Here is an 18,480-nt window from a genome sequence, read left to right on the forward strand (position 1 = left end):
TGGGGCAGCCATCCATGCAAAGGGGGTCCAGAGCTCATGTGTCAACAGTGAGAGAGGGTGGACCGGCTGGTGTCCACAGTCCTCAGCAGCCCTGTCATCCAACCACATTACATCCGGGGCCCCTGCCTGTGTCCAGGGGCTCTGTGTGGCAGATGGGGTGCTGAGAGGCCTAGTGACTTGAGCTCCCGAGACTCTGCTGGGTGTCTCCACGCTCAGCCCCTCGTGGGCTGTCCCCTGGAGGGCCTCGGGGTGGCTCAGGGAGCAGGGCCAGCCATGGGTGGGGCGGGGGTGCTGTCCTGGGCAGCTCGTGAGGGAGGTGGATCCTGTGGGTGGGGCCCCTGTGGTTGCCCTGTTTGACGGATGCCCAGGGCCAGCTGCCTTTCTCTGTGCCCCTCTTACTCTGTGGTGGGGCAAGGGAAAGCCTGTGAGGTGTGGTCGGGGCAGGTGGGCCAGTGGGCCTGGGTGGAGGCATGTGTGGGCAGGCTTTGCTCCTGTCCCAGAGGCAGTGATGTGGGCTGGCTGGGGACCTGGCGCTCCCACGTGTCAGCAGAGTGCCCGTGCCAGTTTCCCTCCCCACAAATGGGAAATGAGGGCTCCTGTCTGCGAGTGCCGCCCTGGGAGCCTGGGAGCGCTGGCCCGGGGGCCAGGAATGCTGACCTCCTGAGCAGGGAGGCTGCATGCGGCTGAGGCCCTGCGAGCAGCTCTGCCCTGCCCCTGCCCACTGAGCTTCTCGGGGTGTCTGCGCAGCGGGGCTCCATCCCTTCTCTCACTGAGGACGCACACACAGACACTCTCGCTGAGGCCCAGGGGTTCGCGGCTCTGAGCAAATAAACAGCAGTCGGGAAGGGAGAAAACCGACACTTTATTCCTCCAGGCTGGGCGGGTGGACCTCCCCTGCCCCCTTTGCCAGGCTGCAGGAGCTCTGGACCTGCCACACACCTGAGTCCATCCAACCGAGCGAGCCCTCCTAGGCTGCGGCAGGGAAAGGCAGTGGGAGGGTGGCCGCAGTGTGTCCCTGGTGGCAGCATGATCAGGGCCCCCTGGAGGGCCTGGGAGGTGGGCAGGGAGGCTTCCTGGACCAGGTGCCCCATCCACTGGGGAGTGCCCAGGAACCTGGTCCCTGTGTGTGGACCTGGGCCAGCAGGTCAGCAGGGCCTCTGCAAGCTCTGCTGAGGCAGGGCCGGAAGGACAGTGGGCAGAGGGGCACCGAGGGCCTTGTGGGCTCACTGGTACTGGTTGGGGGTGGACAGGGTATTGCGGCGGCTGTAGCACATGTCCTCATACACCACGCTGGACGGGCTCTTTTTCCTCGAGGTGCACATTCCCTTAATCTAAAAGGTGGCCCACTGTTACCCAGGTGGGGGCTGGCCTGCTGTCAGCCCCAGGGAGCCCCGCTCCAAGGTCCCCTCCCACGCTCACACCCAGGGGCAGCTTTCTAACAGCCCGGGCTCAGTCACCCAGGTGCGGGGGAGTCTGCCTGGGGAGGCCCCACACTGCAGACAGGGCCCTGGGGATCCTGCCCACCCTCTCTGCCCACATGGGAGGGGCCAGCTCACAGGCCAGACCCGGAGCTCACACTGACCTGCGTCCTTCTCAGCGTGCACAGCACCCCCAGGCCCAGCCCCATGAGGAAGAAGCCCACCGCCAGGGCAGCGGGGAGGGCGCGGGACGTCAGTGGAGGCTCCTGGCATCTGTGCAGGGACAGTGTGTCTGGGAAGAACAAAGAGGCCCTGGGCTTCAGGGGAGGAGGGGCTGTGGAGCTGGCAGAGGGAGGGCGATCCCCAGGCTGCCTGGGGAGTCAGGCTCCAGAGAGCGTGGAGGGAAGGAGCTGGCACATTCCCCACCTGTCACCGTGACCATGGTGCCGGGGCCTGGGACGTTGCTATCCAGGAAGTCCTGGACGGCCTCGCAGGTGTAGGTGCCCGAGTCGGCCTTCTGCAGGTGGTGCATGGTGATGGTCAGGTTGTTCTGAGGCCCCGAGAAGCTGACGCGGCCCTGGAACTGTGGGTCCACAGTGGAGGTCCTGCTCTCCTCGTCCTCATAGTAGACCACGTACATGGCCTGGGGCCAGCTTTGCTTCAGGTAGAGCCCTTTCAGGGTCCCGTTGGTGGAGCAGGTGATGCTGACCGAGCCCCCCTCTGGGATGGTCGTGTAGCGGGGAGACTGCTGCACCTCTACCAAGAGCCTGCTGTCACCACGGGCTGGGCAGAGGGGCAGAGGACACTCTCTTGGCAGGAACAATGGCAGGGATGCCTGGAGGCCCTCAGCTCCACAGTGCCATGGGGTCTGGGCAGCTCTGGGGGCCAGCACCAGGGGCTGTGGGGCCCATGGGGCCAGGCTGCCCCCCCCCCTCCACACCCGGCACCAGGGGAGGCTGTCGCTGGGCTTCCTTCCTGCAGCTACGCCGCCCCACCGCCCGCCCTGGCTCCACGTCCCTCCTGAGCCCCACCGACACAGCTGGAGGCCACTGTCCTCTCTCCCCTGAACCTCTCTTCAACGCTGTGCCTCGGTTTCCCCCACCACTCGCAGCACCAGAGCCTGTGGCTCTGTGGAGGGGGCACATTCCGGCTTGTCCATGGGACCTTCAGAGACCAGCCTGTCTGACCGGCCCAGGTCCAGTGGCGCCCAGCTTCCCCGCGTAGACACAGACCGTTCACCGTGCCCTAGACCTGGCTGCCCAGAAAGCCAGGAGCTGTGCTGCGTGTTTGCACGAGGTGGTGCCCCCAACCTGGCTCCCACCTCCACACGTGTGCACCTGACTGCAAGGCTCCCCGCGGTCTTCTTTAGAAGGACACCAGGGACAAAGTCCTCCTGATGACCAAGGCTGCACTGCTAATTGCAGAGAAGGAAGTCCCTGGCATTACCTCAGGGAAAACAGAAAATCCTACGACCCTGCTGCCCAGACTCGGCCCTGGCTACAACCCTGTTCCTGACATGGGCCCTGAGTGTGTCCTGGCGGGGCCAGGGAGGGGCGGGAAGGCACTCACCTTGGGCAGCCAGGGTCCCCGACAGGGCACTAGCCAGCAGGAGCAGCAGAGCCATGCTGCCTAAGCCCCCGGCCAATCAGCACTGGGCCTGGCCGAGGCCTGCTCGCTGCTGGGGAGGCCCCGGGGGGAACCTGGCGCAGGAGGCACCTCGGCTCAGCAGTGGTGACCGGCTCTCAGGGGTGGTTCCTGGGAGGAGGCAGGAGCTGCCACAGAAGGGCGGAGCCTCCCCTCACTCCTCCCACAGCTCGGGGCCAGCCTGGTTGCCTCCCAGAACTTGTGCACCCGGGACACCTGGCGGCGAAAGAGAAGGGCCAGGCTCTGGGGCTGGGAAAGATAGGGCCCCAGGAGGGGCTGGGAGTTGGGAGCTACAGGCATGATGCACTGGGATCGATCCTCAGCACTACATAGAAATAAATAAAGATGTTGTGTCCATCTACAAATATATATATAAGAAATTCTGCCTTCTGTCCCTATGTTGGAGGAAAACACCAAAACTACTGCTGTGGTTTGGATGGGAGATGCTCCCTGAAGGCACCTGTGCTCACCTCTGTGCGGATCTTCAGAGGTGAAGTGGCTTCCTCAGTCCATCCAGCTGGAACGGGCTGGCTGGTGGTAACTGTGCCAGGTGGGCGTGGAGGCCAGGCCTGGAGGAGTGTGGCTGCAAGGGTGCATCTTCCCGCAGTAGCTTCTCGCCCCTTCCTCTCTCTGCTTCATGAGCTGAGCAGATTCCCTCTGTCACACCTTTCTGCCATGATGTTCTGCCTCACCTGGGCCCAGAGCAACAGCTTGGCCAGTCATGGACTAAACCTCTGAAACCGTGGGCCCTAAGTGGTTCTCTGTGGGTACTTTGGTCACAGCCATGAAAAACTGACTAACACAGAAACTAGTACTGAGAAGTGGGCTGTGGGTGTGACCAACCGGCACACGTGGTTCAGAAAGCCTTTGGAGCTGTTCTGCAGGAGGAGCTTGGGAAAGGTTGGACATGCAGGCTGGAGAACCTTAGAAAGTCCTAAGTAAGTGGAGCTTAATGGGTTACCCTGTGGGAGCTCAGAAGACCATATTTTAAAATGATGTGCTGATTGACCTGGTGGAGGAGATGTCAAGGCAGCACTGTATTCACTCAGTGGCATGGATTTTGCTGTCGGCTTTTAGTCATATTTACTGTGAGAAATCAGGATCAAAAAGCAGAGAAGGAAGATTTTATTCATTTTTATTTTCTTCAGGTGCTGGAAGGAGGATTTCAAAAACTTGCTGTTGGGCCAAAAAAGGGCATGTAAAACTGGGGCCAAAGAAGGTGCGATTGTTCGATCACAGCCACTGAAGAGGTGCTGAGTACTTTGTACACAGACACTGGGAAACATGGCTTGAGGGCATCTGAGGAGTTTGCAAGAGCCCACCCACTGCAGGGTCAGGGGTGTGAGAGTGAAAGCTGCTTCAAGAGAAAATGGGACCTTCTACTTGCACAGGGGTGCCCGGAAAATCGTTTTCCCATTCACTGTGCTCACTACCCAAGCACTGATAGACCCTGGCGTCTCCCACATGGTGCGGGTTCTGCAGGAAGGCAGGATGCCGGAGTTCAGGGGTCGTGGAGCACTCAAAGGAAGACCTGGGAGGCCAGGCAAAGTGTAGCAGGGTCAGAATCTCCGCGGGCTGCCCGAGTGCGCAACCCATGAAACTGTGAAGGTGGAGCCGAAGCTGGAATGGAAACCCTAGGAATTAAGCGATGCTGGTAATGTGGACTGTCTGCCACAGAACCTGCTGGCTGTGGAGAGAGCCAGGCTAAGGGAGGCCACGAGGGCCACAACCGCTAAGGCCAAAGAGGTGGGGCAGCCCCACCCCTGCAGAGCACGTCCTGCAGCCACATGTCCTAGATGCTGTACCAGGAGTCTGCCCAGACGGGTTCAGTCTTGTTTTGGTCTCATCCCTTCTTTCTGCACCCTTATCACTGTGATTTGGAATGGGAATGTGTACTCTGTGCCACTCCATATTGCACATACGTAACTTGCTTTTGATAAGTGCTCAAAGCCAAGAATTTATTTTGAGTCTCAGATGAGATTCTGGACTTGGACTTTGGGCAAAGCTGTGCTGGGACTACGGGACTCTTGGAGAAGGGCTAAATGCATTTCGCACTGCGAGATGGACATAAGCTCTTGAGGCCAGAGATGGAATGTTGTGGTTTGGATGTGAGGTGTCTCCTCAAACCTCCTACATGAACACAGAAGTATTCGGAGGTGAGATGATTAGATCACCAGAGCCGTGACCTAACCAGTCCATCCTAGTTTGAATGGACCAAGTGGGAGGTAGCCGTGGGCAGGTGGGATGTGGCTGGAGGAGGTGGGTCCCTGGTGTGCCTGAGGGGTGCGTCTTTTCTGCAGGACTTCTCGCCCCCCTCCTTTCTCCGCTTCCTGGCTGCCACGAGCTGAGCAGCTTCCCTGGTCACCTCCTTCCACCATGGTGTTCTGCCGGGGTCCTGCCCTGGTGTCCTGTCCAGGGAGTCCTGAAGGATGAGGGGCGTCGGCGAAAAGATGAGACAGGAGTCGTTCCGTTGGAGCCATCTGCAGAGAGAGAGCGCTAATGCAGCTTTCTCTGGGTCATCTTTTATTACAATTTTTTCTCATCATTATGGATTCAGAATACGTCATTGATTATACAATTTAAAACTTTGCCAAGACATGACATTTCCTTAACCATGATTAGAGGTACAAAAAATGTAACATTAATTTACATTTTTCCAGGATATGACCTTCAGTTATGTAATTATTAAAAGTACAGAATCATTGATAAAATACGTCACTAATTTACATTTTTCAGATTTTCCCAAGATTTACTATTTTTCCCAAGATATGTTATTTTCTTATTAACTAATGCCAAACTACGTAACCAGACTCTAAGTCTCCTAACCAATCATTAACCTAAAGTACACTTGTACTTTATTTCTAATCTAAAATTCCCATCTAAAAAAGTCCCCTTAAATCTTATATTTAAAACATCCTAAAGTTTATAAATCATTCTTAAAACATATCAGAAACCTATACAACTAAAAACTTAAGAATTTCTAAACTTAAGAATCTAAATAAAATAATATTTCTAACATTATTCTAAAACTGTGTCTTATAAAGCTGTTTTAATTAATTCCTAAATTTATTCTCATAAAACTGGTTGAGCTGCTTTCTCAGAGTTTCTTTGTTTCTCAGTCAAGGTGCACTAGTTCTCATATCTTTATAATCTTTCTCAATAGAAAGTAAGTTCTAAACATCAATCCACTTTCCACCAATATTAAGTGTGCTCATCATATATGCCTATGTAAAGTAAGAAAGAGTTTATAAAAAGAGAAGAATATATCTTTATATGTTTTAACTTTCCTAAGTGTATAATATAACTTTCCTTAATCAAAAATGAAACTGCATGTGGTGAACTTTGTGAAATAAGCATACTGATTAGGTTTTCTAAGAGGCCGGAAATATGGGCTTGGGTTCTAGTTGATATAATCAATGTGGTGCCTAAAATTCTCATGACCTTTCAAAGGATGATTGTTGTCCGTTATCAGGTTTGTCCACAATGTACTGAGATAGAAGAACAGCCTTCTACTTTGTCCTTGATATGCTGAGGGGTAGTAGAACAGCCTCCAAGGCAGGAACTACCTGTTATATTCTAGCCATCTGAAATTTAATTTGTTTGGCATTTAACATACTCATGACTCCTGTCAGGAACATAAGCATGAAAATGAAAAGTCCCAATTACATAAAAAAGGGTCTCATGGTTTCGGTTTCCCACCAACCAGCGTGGCTTTGCCAGCATTCATCCTCACTGTGACCCTGTCAAGACAGTGGGAGAGCGGCTTTGCCAACACTTTTTCTCACTGTGACCCTGTCAAGACAGTGAGTGGGGGATCGCCTTCACCAGTGTTCTGTCTCGCTTGGGTCTAGAGCCATGGACTTGGCTGACCACAGACTAAACCCCTGAAATTGTGAGCCAGAATGAACTCATCCTCCTTGAAGTGGTTCTTGTCAGGTATTTTGGTCACAGCAAGGAAACCTGACTAACACAGTTACAATTGCAATAAAGAAAACACGTGCACATGTGAGCCCAAGAAGAAAAGTGGGGTGTGGTGGTTGGGATGGGCCTGAGTGGGGAGCCAGGGGGATCCCCCAGGAGAGGTCTGGGGTCTGAGGGGCCTGTCTGTCCTGCCTGGGGAAGCAGCTCCCTCCAGCCAGCACCTGTGATGCTCCCACTTTCTTTCCCTGAGGGCCTCTGCGGCTGGGTTGCGTCACCCCCTGGTGGTGGGCATGGGGTGATGCGTCATTTCAGACCCGGAGCCCCCCATCTTGGTCCCTGGAGCCCTGGCAGCAGGGTCCACAAAACTTGTTTCTGTTCTTGGTCAAGACAGGCGTGTGCCCACGGTCCACTTAAGCCAAGGCTGGAGGTCCCCTGGCTTGCTCTGGGGTCTCTCAGGGAGTGGGGAGCCCCTGGAGCACAGGGGTTTCAGCAGTAGAAGAGGAGCCTGGGCCCCCCTTGATAAGCAGCAGAGGCAGGGCAGATCCTGTCAATCAAGGGCTGTGAAGTTTGAGATTTTCCATGTTTGGACAGAGTTGAGGCAGCAGAGAGGGGCTGGAGACCACAGGGGCAGGTCTCCCTGTCCTGGTGTGAGTGATGGACAGAAACCCAGGCAGGATGCTGCCCAGCTTCCAGGGGCTTCCCCAGTGAGCTGCTGCACAGAGCCCGAGAGATCCACCACCTACATCCAGGCACAGGAGCAGGCTCTCCTGTGCCCAGCAAAAGCTCTCAGGATCCTCCTTTGCTCAGCCAAGAAGATGGTGACAGCTCCATGGGCCTTGGGATGCCGGGTGATATGGGCTTGCAAGGGCTGCAGGTGCAGGGAGGGTGGCACCCTGTGTCAGCCTCACTGTGGGAGTGTGGGGTTGGGATCCACACTCCAGGTAGACTCTGATCCCACTGGACTCTGGTTCACAGGGCTCAGAACCTCTGCAGCTGGGGAGAGAGGCAGAGTGAGGGCCTGGCACAGACCCTGGTGCCATGCAGACACTCAGGCATGGCACAGGCACACTCCAGCCACACAGCGCTGCATCTGCAGGCGTGCATGCCCCTGCACACACGTGCACATGTGTACACACACACACACACCCACACACACACAGCCCAGGCTGGGTTCTGAGTCCAGCAGAGTTGAAGTCACTTCCTGCTGGGCTCAGAGAACAGGTCTGTCCGGGAAATAGATTCCCAGGAGTCTTGAAAGAAGCAGGGAGACCACCCCCATGCTGCTCTCCTGGGGACAAGTGAGGCCTTGGGGACAGAGGGGCCCCTCTGCGCCTGCACAAGTCAGGCCTGTGGTTTGGCTACAGCCAGCTGGGGTCTTAGGAAAATTTGGCCTGGGAGCCCCACTGTGTCCCTAAGCCACTGGGGGTGCAGGACCCAGGGGCCCACTGCCCAGTACAGGACGCAGGGAAACCTCCACCCTGCCCTGGACCACATGGAGGCCTCTTACCTGCACCAACTTCAGAGAACGTCGGTGCCAACACCAGCCAAGGGAGCCCACCACCAGGATCAAGAGAAGGACAGCAACCAGCGCCCCTACCATGGCCTGGGGCGTGGCCTGGGACCTGGCTTGCAGCCTCTCTGAGCCTGGGACCTGGCTTGCAGTGCCTGGGAAGGACAGGTGGGCAGAGTCACCTGCATCGCTGGTCACTCCACGCATCACTCACTGACTCACTGGCCACAGTGGTGTCCCCACCGCCTCCTGCCTGCCCAGCCCACCCTCCTGGGCAGGGACATCACTGGGATGAGGGAGGCTGGTAGGTGGCACAGTGGCCCTGGGGTGGGCCAAGCACTGAGGAGCCAGGGGAGGGGTGGTACCTCAGGGACAGGGATGCAGCACCTACCCCAGGGAGGTGTGGACGGCCTCAGGCCTGCGGCCTCCTCCTGGTCTTGAGACTCTGCTGGGGAGACACTGTCACGTTGGCACAGAGCCCTGATGTCCCTCTACCTCTGGGGCAGCATGAGCAGGGGTAGGGCTCCCTGGGTCCCCTCCAGGGGCCAGATCACAGACACTGCCAGCTGGGCTCAGGTGACAGGGGTGGATTAGACCGGTGGGGGGCACGGGGACCTTGGATCTTGTAGGGAAGGAAAGGATGAGGTGGGCAGTGGGTTTAGGCTGGGAGGGGCCTGACTGGGCACGGAAGCGATGGCACCCAGGACACCTGCGGGCCCTGTGAGGCCTGGGGGCACAGAGCCGCAGGAGAGGGGGACGTTTTCCGTGGCCCCTTCACTTTGTGGACAACTGGGGGAGCAGGTGGGGGAAGGGAGGAAGGTGGGGGAAGGGAGCAGGTGCTGGGCGGGTGTGTCTGGGTGAGGACCGGAGGGCAATCGGGGGTGGTAGTGGTCTGAGGAGAAATTGCCCTTGTTATGGGGACGGGGTCCAGGGTGAAGCTGTGCAGCGGGCACGCTGGGCGGGGCAGGTCTGGAGAGGGTAGGACAGCGCACGGGAGCTGGGGGCCAGGGACTCTTTTGCTTGCTGTGTCTGGTCAGGACTCAGGCCTGCGCCTGTGGGTCTGTGCCCTGGACTCTGCCCTCTGCTCTGCTCCGGCTCCTTGGCCGCTGCCCCTCCCAGTGGGGAGCCCCCTGCTGCCCCCAGCCCCTCCCCATGCTCCGCCCCTGGCCCACCCTCCCGCTTGGCCCTGGCTCTGGCCCCGCCCCGGGCCCGCCTCACCTGAGACATTCAGATACGTGGCTCTGTTCGTTCTCTGGAGCCCTTGCAGCTGCCACACGTATTGTCCCGCGTGGGCGTCCTGGGCGGCTGTGACCACCAGCCGGGCCTGGCCTCCGTGCACCTGGAGCTTCCAGCCACCCCTGGAGAAGCGTCCCGGGGGCTGCTCCTGGAAGATGGTCACGGTCTTTCCGTGGGCGCGCAGCCAGATGGTGATGCGGGAGAAGGTGTTGGAGATGTTGCAGGCCATCACTGCCGGCTGGCCCCTGGGCACGGTCACCACGCCCTCTGTGCAAGAGGGCCTGTCCCAGCCTGTGTGGAGGGGAGGGTCACACTGTGGGCAGGGCGGGGCCTGGGCGGGGCAGGGGTGGTGTCAGTGCCTCCAGGGACTCTACATGTGACTCACGCTAGGATAGGGTCCATCAAAGCCCACAGAGCTGGGGTGGCAGTCAGACACACACCGCAGGGAGGGAGGCCGTGTGCCAGGCGTGTGTGCCACCAGCTGGTCACTGGGCAGGAGGCAGCTGGTCAGCCAGATGTTCCTGCAGCTCCCTGCCCTGTGCCGTGCCACCACGTGGGCCCCAGGGAGGTCTTTGTGGTGTTAGGGTCTCCAGTTGCACCTCCTGGGGGATCTGACCCAAATTCTTGCTGTCCCCATTGGCTATCAGAGTGGCCAGGACACTGGTGCCTTGGGTGGCCCTGGGGGCATTTCTCTGCACAGCCAACCTGGATCTGGAGAGCTGCACGGGGACTCACTGGGGACCCTGTGCATTGCACCTTCCCTTCTAGTGCTCTGAGTGTCTGCTTGTCTAAGGCCCAGTGATGCTGAGGCTGCTGACCAGGGTGGATCAGGGACCTTGCTGGGAGGAACTCGGTCCTGTGGAGCCTCTCGTCCCCTGGCCATGGCACCCGCCCCAACTCTCAGGGATCCTCTTTGCCTTGGAGCCTGGACGTGGTCTTGGGCACCCCCTGATGCTCCGGAAGTGGCCAGCAGGCATTGCTGGGGTGCCTGCCCTGCTGTCCTGGGTGCACGGGGCTTGCCCCTTTAAGACCCAGGGTCTCCTGCTGGCTTCTCACCCATGGGCCTGGGTCTGCAGGGTCACAGTCGTCACTTGGGGTGGGTCAGTTCTGGGCCTGACCTTGGTCTGCCCTTCCCACCCCTGTGTCCCCAGCCCTTCTCTGGCAGAGGGGCAGAGTCCCAATACCTACTTGTGTTCTGAGCACTCAGGGAGGCCACCAGGAGCAGGAGGATCCCGAGCATGCTGGGAACGCAGGGCTGGGGGATGCGTCTGGGGGACACAGAGGGCCAGGTCTGCATGGCTGGCTGATGGGGGAGGCCTCAGGGGTCCCTTGTCCTGGATACCGGTTTCTGGGACATTCCCTGTGGAAGGGAGGGAGGGAGACCCGGGGGTCAGAAGTCCCCAGGTGGTCCCAGGCTGCAGGGAGCGGCCTCCACCTGGCCAGGGGCTGGGCAGCCCAGGGGCCAAGCTTCCCCTGGACGAGCTGTGTCCTCCATGCTTGAGCCTCCTCCCAGTGTCTGGGTCCCCAGCAGCCACCCTCCTTCCTGTCCCTGTGCTTCATAATGTGTGAGGCCCCAGCCACAGGAACCAAGGGAATCACAGGAAGACAGAAGAACGTCTGTCCCCTGGACAGGCGGAACTGGGTGGTCCCCTGCAGCTGGCCTGGAGTTGCTGCACTCAGAGGGACCACCCACCTGCGTGTCCTAGAGGGATGGCCGAGCCACAGCTGCTGGCGGGGGCTGCCCTGAGAGCTCCTCCTGGTCTGTAGGGCGCCCTGAGTCCCCAGGTCCTTCTGCCTCTGCTCCCGGGAGGAGGCAGGGTGCTCCCCGACTGCTGCCCAGTGCCCTTGGGATTTGGGCCCCAGCCAGGGCTGTCCTCCAGCTGGCCTGCCGCCCACCACGGCTCACAGTCCCAGTCCTGACTATGCCCCAACTTAAGCAGAGCCTGATTCCTGCCTCGAGGGGGGATGTTCCTGGGAGTCACCTTCAGAGGCACAGCTGGTGTGTGTTTCCCAAACCCCAGTGAGAGGCGTGCTGTGGGGGCAGCCCAGTGCAGGGCTGCGGAGGTGACCTGGCTCTGTCATTCTCGTGCCCGTCCCAGTTGTAGTCCCCTCACCTCACTAGCTCAGTGGTCAGCACGGGCAGCACCCCTGAGACCCCCATTATGCTCAGGCGTCCACAGACCCTGTCCCACACCCACCGGGCAGCTTCACCCTGCCAATTGCGGGACAGAGCCCACTTGCTGTGCTTTCTAGTCCTGCGCTTCTGCATCCCTGCAGCACCGGCCGCCCCCTGGACCTCGGGAGTGACAGGCTGCAGGCTGTTTAGGTGGGCCTCCCTGTGCAGTCTCACCTGGGGCCTCCGACTTCACAGGGTGTGGCTGGCCTCCTCCCTCCAGTCCCTGCCCCAGGGGTCCTGGCCTGGCAGAGGAGGTCCGTCCCTCCCAGCTTCCTGGCTAGCGCGGGCGGTTTCTCCCTGTAAGTGCAGAGTCCTTCATCATGTGCCCACTGCGGCTCCCAGGGGGGTCGCCTGCAGCAGAGCAAGGAAGGGCCCCGTGCAGTGCTGACTCTTCTGCAGGGGGACCAGCCTCCTGCCCCCCAGAGCTCTGCCGAGGCGGGTGACCAGCCTCCCCAGACCACAGCTGCTACCCCATGTGGGGAACCTCCTGGCTGCTCCGCTCCTGTCACACCAACGGACGTGCACACACACAGGTGAGCACACGGGGCTAGGGGGCAGAGATAAGCCCCTGACAGCCAATGATGCCACCACACCCTGCATACCGTGGGTGCTCAAGTGTGTGGATCTGGCCACAGGGAGCCATCGGGGGCCTGCAGCCTCTCACAGAAGCCCGACCCCTCCCCACCTGGGGGGCAGCTCTGCAGGGAGGGATGTGGCCCAGCAGCCCCCACAGGGCTCAGTCAGTACCCCATGGTGGGTCCTGGCCCAATGCCTGGGCTGGACCTGGGCTGGTCAAAGGTCAGTCTTGGCCGTCACCTGCACCTGGTGACACGGACAGGTGGCAGCTTTGGTGGAGCTGTTATGTAACCTTGCTGACCTGCCAGCTGGGCTTGGGGAGGGGACAAGAGGGAAGAGCAAACCGAGTGGCTGGGCTCTGTCAGGCGGGAGCTACTGGCGAGGTCCGCAGTCCTCCTGGGAAGAGGCAGGGTGCTCCCTGACTGCTGCCCAGTGCCCTTGGGATTTGGGCCCCAGCCAGGGCTGTCCTCCAGCTGGCCTGCCGCCCACCACGGCTCACAGTCCCAGTCCTGACTATGCCCCAACTTAAGCAGAGCCTGCTTCCTGCCTCGAGGGGGGATGTTCCTGGGAGTCACCTTCAGAGGCACAGCTGGTGTGTTTCCCAGACCCCAGTGAGAGGCCATGAGAAATCACAGCAGAAGGTGCCACCACCCACCAGGGCGTCCGCTGTCCCCAGTAGAAAACTGGCCCTGACAGCCCACGACATCGTCCCCAGGAGGCCAGAGTCCTGGCTGGCTGAGGGCACTGGTCAGGGTCCAAGCCACATTGCCCAAGTCAGCAGTGTCCATGAATCTAGCCCTGGACATCCACAGGCCACCTCTCCTCATGCTCTCCTGTGCTCCGCCTCCATGGAAGCCCCAGAAGGCTTCAGAATCCACATAGGAGGACCCTGAGTGTGCCCCTGCCTTTGCCCCTCAGGCTGCCTCTGCTTTGGGCTGATGTGATGGCCTCTGTCACAGCCCCTGTGTTGCTGACCAGGCGAGAGTCTGTAGGATGACCGAAACTCAGTGTGTTCACAGACCTCTTCTGAAGTCTGCACTTTGACGGGCTCTGGGGCCACCCAGGCCATCAGGTAGGACTGTGGGATCTGGGGGCAGCTTCACAACCAGGGGCCCAGCTGGTGCTGGGCAGGTGTCCCTGGCCTGGAGGTGGGGACTGAGCTGTCCTGGGGACCGGGACTGAGGTCAGCCATGGGAGGGAGGGCGTGCCTCCTGGCTCCCACGCTGGGCGAGTTCTCCCTGTTCAGAGCTGAAGGTACCCTGCGTCCCTCTCCCAGGAGCCCCTGCTTTGCCTCCCTCCAGGCCTCCAGGCCAGCAGTGGGGAGGCCAGGTCTGCCAGGGCAGTGGGTCTCCCTTACTGCCCCGCCCGGGGAACCCCTTCTTCTGCAGGAAGCTGGGCTGTGTCTGTGTTGATCTTCCTTCCAGGGACTCTGAACCTTCAGGAGTGAGTCACAGGTCAGCACTCTGGCCACCCAACTAAAGGCCACCATGGATCTTTATGGCTCTGAGCTGGAAATCCCCTAGAACACTCTGCCTACACTTCCCCGCCTCCCTGTGGGGTGCTGGTCCTGCCTGGGTTCCATTCTCGTGGAGGGACAGACCTGGCCTGGCCATCTCAGAGAGCTGCACCTGGCTGTGTCCCGAGTGGACCATGGAACCACAGATCTCGGTGGCCAGGTCCTGGAGGCTCTGTGGGCCAGCCACACACACCAGACAGCACCCAGCTCCTCCTGCCTGGGCAGTGGCTGTGTCCACCTTCCTCACCTGACCGACTTGGCACTGGCCCTGTTCTGCCCTGGAGCTCAGGAGAGCCTGGCCTGGCTCCTGCAGAGCACGGGCTCAGCACCTGCCTCCCTCAGCCTCCTGCTTCCAGCCGGGCCGGGGCTGGGGCAGCAGGGAGAGAAGCACTCTCCTCTCTTTGGGGCCTGTGCCTCCTCCAGGGTCCCAGCTCCAGCCACCTGGACTCCTGGGCTCTGGGAACTTCCCCGCGTCCCTCCAGCCACATGGGTGCTTCCCGCCTCTCACCTGAGGACTCAGTGCCCCTCTGGCCTTCCTTACTCCAACACCTTGACCACTGACCCTCTCGTGGCATCTCCTGCGGCACCTAGGCCCTGACCCTTGTCCAGCAGGGGTGGAGGGTGGCTGGACCAGCACTGGGCTGGAGAGATCCCAGGAGCTGGTTGAATTCCCTGCCTTGAGACTCCTCCCAGGCCACACACCAACACCTGGCAGGTGCAGAGAAAGCCCCGGGACAGGCCAGCCGAGGTCACTCTGGCAGTGGCAAGGACAAGCTTTCTGCTGCATTTTGGAATTTTCCTATGCTAGCAGGAAGCCCCAGGGACAGGCCTGAAAATGACCTTTAGGGACTCAGGGTCGGGGCATAGACACGGGAAGGACCGCGGTGGGTCTCCTTCTTCCCGAGGCTTCACACTGAGAGGCCCAGCTCCTCCGAGCAGTGACACTCAGTGGCAACCTGGAATCTGCTATGTTTCTTTGGGTGGAAACGCGCCTGGTGCCACAGCCCTCCCCACGTTCGGGACGCCCCGTTACGGCTGAGATCAGATAGGCCCTCGTTTTGCAGCAAGTACAATATCTGGGACATACCTGAACTAAGAAGCAACTCGCTACCTGCGTTCAGCCATGTGGGCGCCACACTGAGGGCCCATCCACCCCACTCCAGAGCCCTCTCGCTTCTCTGCCCAGCCGCCTCCCTTCCCACGCTCCCTTCCTCCTGCCCGGCTGCCCCTTGCTCTCCATCCCCCGTAGCCCCACTTGGGGGATGCCCTGCACTTGAGGGTGCCTGCCCTGGGAGGGGAAGGTGGCCGAACTCCTGCTGTGGGCCCAGGTGGCCTGGCCAAGTGGGAGGCCAGAAGGTGGCAGGACCCCAGCTCACTGTGGAGGGCAGGGACAGCAGAGCATGCAAACGCCCACCTCTAGTCAGAAGAGGGCAAGAAGCACAGCTCTCTCCAGCACCCACCAGATGCTGGCCACCAGACAGGGGCCAGGCAGCAACCTGAGCAAGCATGACACACAGATTTAAGTCCTCGGCCACTCAGCCCACTCCTCGGAGCCCTGCATGCCCTGCCCCCTAGGCGACATCAGTGAGCTGGTTTGTGGGTGCCTGGGAGTCCTGGGGTCTGGGTGCACTGGGGACCAGTGAGGCCCCTGGGGGTCTCCCCTTCCACCACACCTGAGGGAGCCGCACTCACGTCCTGCACGCTGCAGGAGCTCGAGAAAGCTGCATGCTCCCTTGTCTGCACAGAGAGGCCTCTGTCAGCACTGACCAGCTGTACTGCTGGCCAGCACTGCGAGGAACTGGCCACAATTCTCAGAAAAGAGAAAGTGAAGCCTGCAAAACCACGGCCCGCGGGGCACAGGCAACGGGGGGCACAGGCAGCCGGGGCACAGGCAGCCGGAGCACAGTCAGCCGGGGCACAGGCAGCCGGAGCACAGGCAGCCGGGGCACAGGCAGTGGGGGGCACAGTCAGCCGGGGCACAGGCAACGGGGGGCACAGGCAGCCGGGGCACAGGCAGCGGGGGGCACAGTCAGCCGGGGCACAGGCAGTGGGGGGCACAGTCAGCCGGGGCACAGGCAGCGGGGGGCACAGTCAGCCGGGGCACAGTCAGTCGGGGGCACAGTCAGCCGGGGGCACAGTCAGCCGGGGGTACAGGCAGCCGGGGCACAGTCAGCCGGGGGCACAGTCAGCCGGGGGTACAGGCAGCCGGGGCACAGTCAGCCAGGGCACAGGCAGCGGGGGGCACAGTCAGCCGGGGGCACAGTCAGCCGGGGCACAGTCAGCCGGGGCTCCTGTCTTGGTTGCTGCTGAGGCAGGCCGGGAGGGGACCCAGGGGCCACAGAGTCCCTGAGCCAGACAGCCCTTCCCGCCTCAGGCTGGTCACTCTGTGTCTCCGCCTGGCTGCCCTGTCCTCCTCCCTCAGGGCTCACTGGCCTCCTCCACACCTGCAGCCAGGCTCATGCTGGCAAGCCCTGAGCCTCCCAGCCAGCTCGGCCTCCAGGCGACCTGGGGTGAAGTAGGCAGGGTGCAGTGTGTCCTGCACAGGTCCTGCTCAGCCCTGGAGCACAGCTCCGCAGTGACATAAGGTGGGAAGTGGGGGACCCACAGAGGACCCCCAGAGCCCACCTGGGGATCCAGGAGAGGCGGGGTCCTGTCCCCCCAGCCTGCCCATCCCCCTGCACCCCTGTGCCCTGCAGACCTGGCCAGACCCCAGCCCTGAGCAACCCAGGCCCATCTGAGCAGGAGGCGGCCAGGGGCTGAGTGTCCTGGAGGGGCTGCAGCCAGGACAGGAGGCCCCATCCCCACAGTCCTGCCCACGGTGCTGCAGATCCCGCAGTGTCCAGGTGCCCAGCTGTGGTCCTCTGCCCGCCCACGCCAGCCCCTCACCTGCTGCCTGCTGCTCCTCTCCTGCTCCTGCTCCTCCTTCTGCTCCCCTGGGGCCTCCCGCCAGGGCTTTCTCTGCTCTGCCCAGAAGAAAACTGAAAGAGCCCAGAGGGAGGGCCAGGGGAGGAGGCAGGTCTCGTGCGTGCCAGGGGACGTCCTAAGCAGGGAGGAGACCGTTCTGGGAAGCCACCGGGTTCCAGGAACTATACCGTGTCCTCAGAACGTGCCACCTTCTTGGTAGCGCTCTTGCCAAGGCTGATTGTCAGAGCCGTGCACTGCAAAGCCTGTGGGGGGCAGGGGAGACTCCCTCCAGCAGAGCCGGGCGGGATGTCCCTTGCCCAGGGCTCAGGGCTGCTCCCCTGGGGAGCCCGTGGGCTCCCTGCTCTGCAGGCATCAGGGCCAGCGGGGTCCCCCAGTGCCCTGGGCGAGCTGTGTGGCTGCTCAGGATCCACCAGGCGCCTCAGGGCTGAGGCTGGGGGAAAGGCAGGCGGGTGGCTGTCAGGCAGTGCTGGGGGGTGGCAGGCGCAGGCAGCTGGGTGGACTAGGTGGCAGGAGAGCCCCAGGGTTAACTGACATTGTTTTTTTTTTGTACTGGGGTTGAACCCAGGGGTGTGTTGGAGACCAGCTCCAACAGAGGGTCTCAGGAGACAACAGATGGTGGGCGAAAAGGGGTGGAGAAACAACACAGACACAAAAGTGAAGGTGCGAGTCCCCATCTTTACTTGTGAGGTTTCATATATACTTTTCATTTTGGCAGGCTCACAGTACTTTGTGGTTACAAAACAGGAATCATTATTCAAAGAAACAAAACATTACGTAGCTACAATTAGATAAGAAGAGTGTATCTTGGCTTATACATAGGCAAGCATTTTTACTTTCAGTTTGCGTTTTGCTTTGAGCTGTTTCTGCTGAGTTAACTTTTAATAATAGTCAGAAACGTCCCAGACTATTGGCCTATACCTTGAGTATTGTTTCTTGACTTACTGACTAGAATCGTGCCATGGTTACAGCAAGTGGTTAACTTGAAAAGAGAGGCTATTAATTTTAATCAAACAACAGCAAGAGCACAAACCATTGTGCACAGGAACAAGAACAAGTTGCCCAGTACCAAGCACTAATCTGTCTTCTTAACATGAATTCTTCTTCTCTAGATTTTAATTTAATTTCTCAAAAACTTCCTTGACTGTTTTTCCTACAGGGGGTTTTTCATTAAACATTAACAATTTACGTTCCACAGCTGAATCATTGCATTGAGAGCAAACAGATCCATTCTTTAGAAGTAGTTGCATTAGTTGGGAAAGTCATGTTTTTTCCTTCATACTTAATGGTCATATGAGAAGTCACAACTATACTTACTAAAGGAATACAGAAACAAACCAGCCCATTCCCAGAAACATACTGCGCTCCTCCAGAGGATGCATGCCTTGCGCCATCCACCTCAGTAGGGCCTTGCCGTTGCCTGAGTCAGGGGAGGGGCGCAGCAGGGGTGAGCCACATCCCCAGACTATTTTATATTTTATTTTAAGACAAGGTCTTGCTATTTGCTTAGGGCCTTGCTAAATTACGGAGACTGGCTTGAATTCACCATCTTCCTGTCTCA

The 18,480-nt window shown here is 59.6% G+C and overlaps 2 protein-coding genes across 5 annotated transcripts; both read right to left on the reverse strand.

The window, feature by feature from the left end:
• Positions 1-843: 843 nt before the first annotated feature.
• Cd7 (CD7 molecule) lies at positions 844-3,171 on the reverse strand. Of its 3 annotated transcripts, none has more exons than XM_027920612.2 (4): positions 2,988-3,171; positions 1,845-2,174; positions 1,583-1,710; positions 844-1,331 (listed from the first exon to the last, which is right to left on the reverse strand). In XM_027920612.2, the coding sequence occupies exons 1-4, from the start codon at positions 3,040-3,042 to the stop codon at positions 1,224-1,226; spliced, it is 621 nt and encodes a 206-aa protein (XP_027776413.2). In that variant the 5' UTR covers positions 3,043-3,171; the 3' UTR covers positions 844-1,223. The 3 variants fall into 3 exon arrangements, with proteins under 3 accessions (XP_027776413.2, XP_027776412.2, XP_027776411.2); XM_027920611.2 differs by having other exon boundaries at positions 844-1,325; positions 1,845-2,201; XM_027920610.2 differs by having other exon boundaries at positions 1,845-2,201.
• Positions 3,172-4,218: 1,047 nt separating this feature from the next.
• Sectm1 (secreted and transmembrane 1) lies at positions 4,219-16,965 on the reverse strand. Of its 2 annotated transcripts, XM_071603186.1 has the most exons (6): positions 16,884-16,965; positions 10,918-11,089; positions 9,712-10,020; positions 8,885-8,941; positions 8,491-8,648; positions 5,533-7,976 (listed from the first exon to the last, which is right to left on the reverse strand). In XM_071603186.1, exons 2-6 carry the CDS (start codon positions 11,024-11,026, stop codon positions 7,962-7,964), a joined length of 648 nt encoding a protein of 215 aa, XP_071459287.1. In that variant the 5' UTR covers positions 11,027-11,089; positions 16,884-16,965; the 3' UTR covers positions 5,533-7,961. The 2 variants fall into 2 exon arrangements, with proteins under 2 accessions (XP_071459288.1, XP_071459287.1); XM_071603187.1 differs by lacking the exons at positions 8,491-8,648; positions 8,885-8,941 and having other exon boundaries at positions 4,219-5,542.
• Between the last annotated feature and the right edge of the window lie 1,515 nt (positions 16,966-18,480).

This window comes from Marmota flaviventris, chromosome 17 (assembly GCF_047511675.1).
Source record: "Marmota flaviventris isolate mMarFla1 chromosome 17, mMarFla1.hap1, whole genome shotgun sequence".
Classification (NCBI taxonomy): domain Eukaryota; kingdom Metazoa; phylum Chordata; class Mammalia; order Rodentia; family Sciuridae; genus Marmota; species Marmota flaviventris.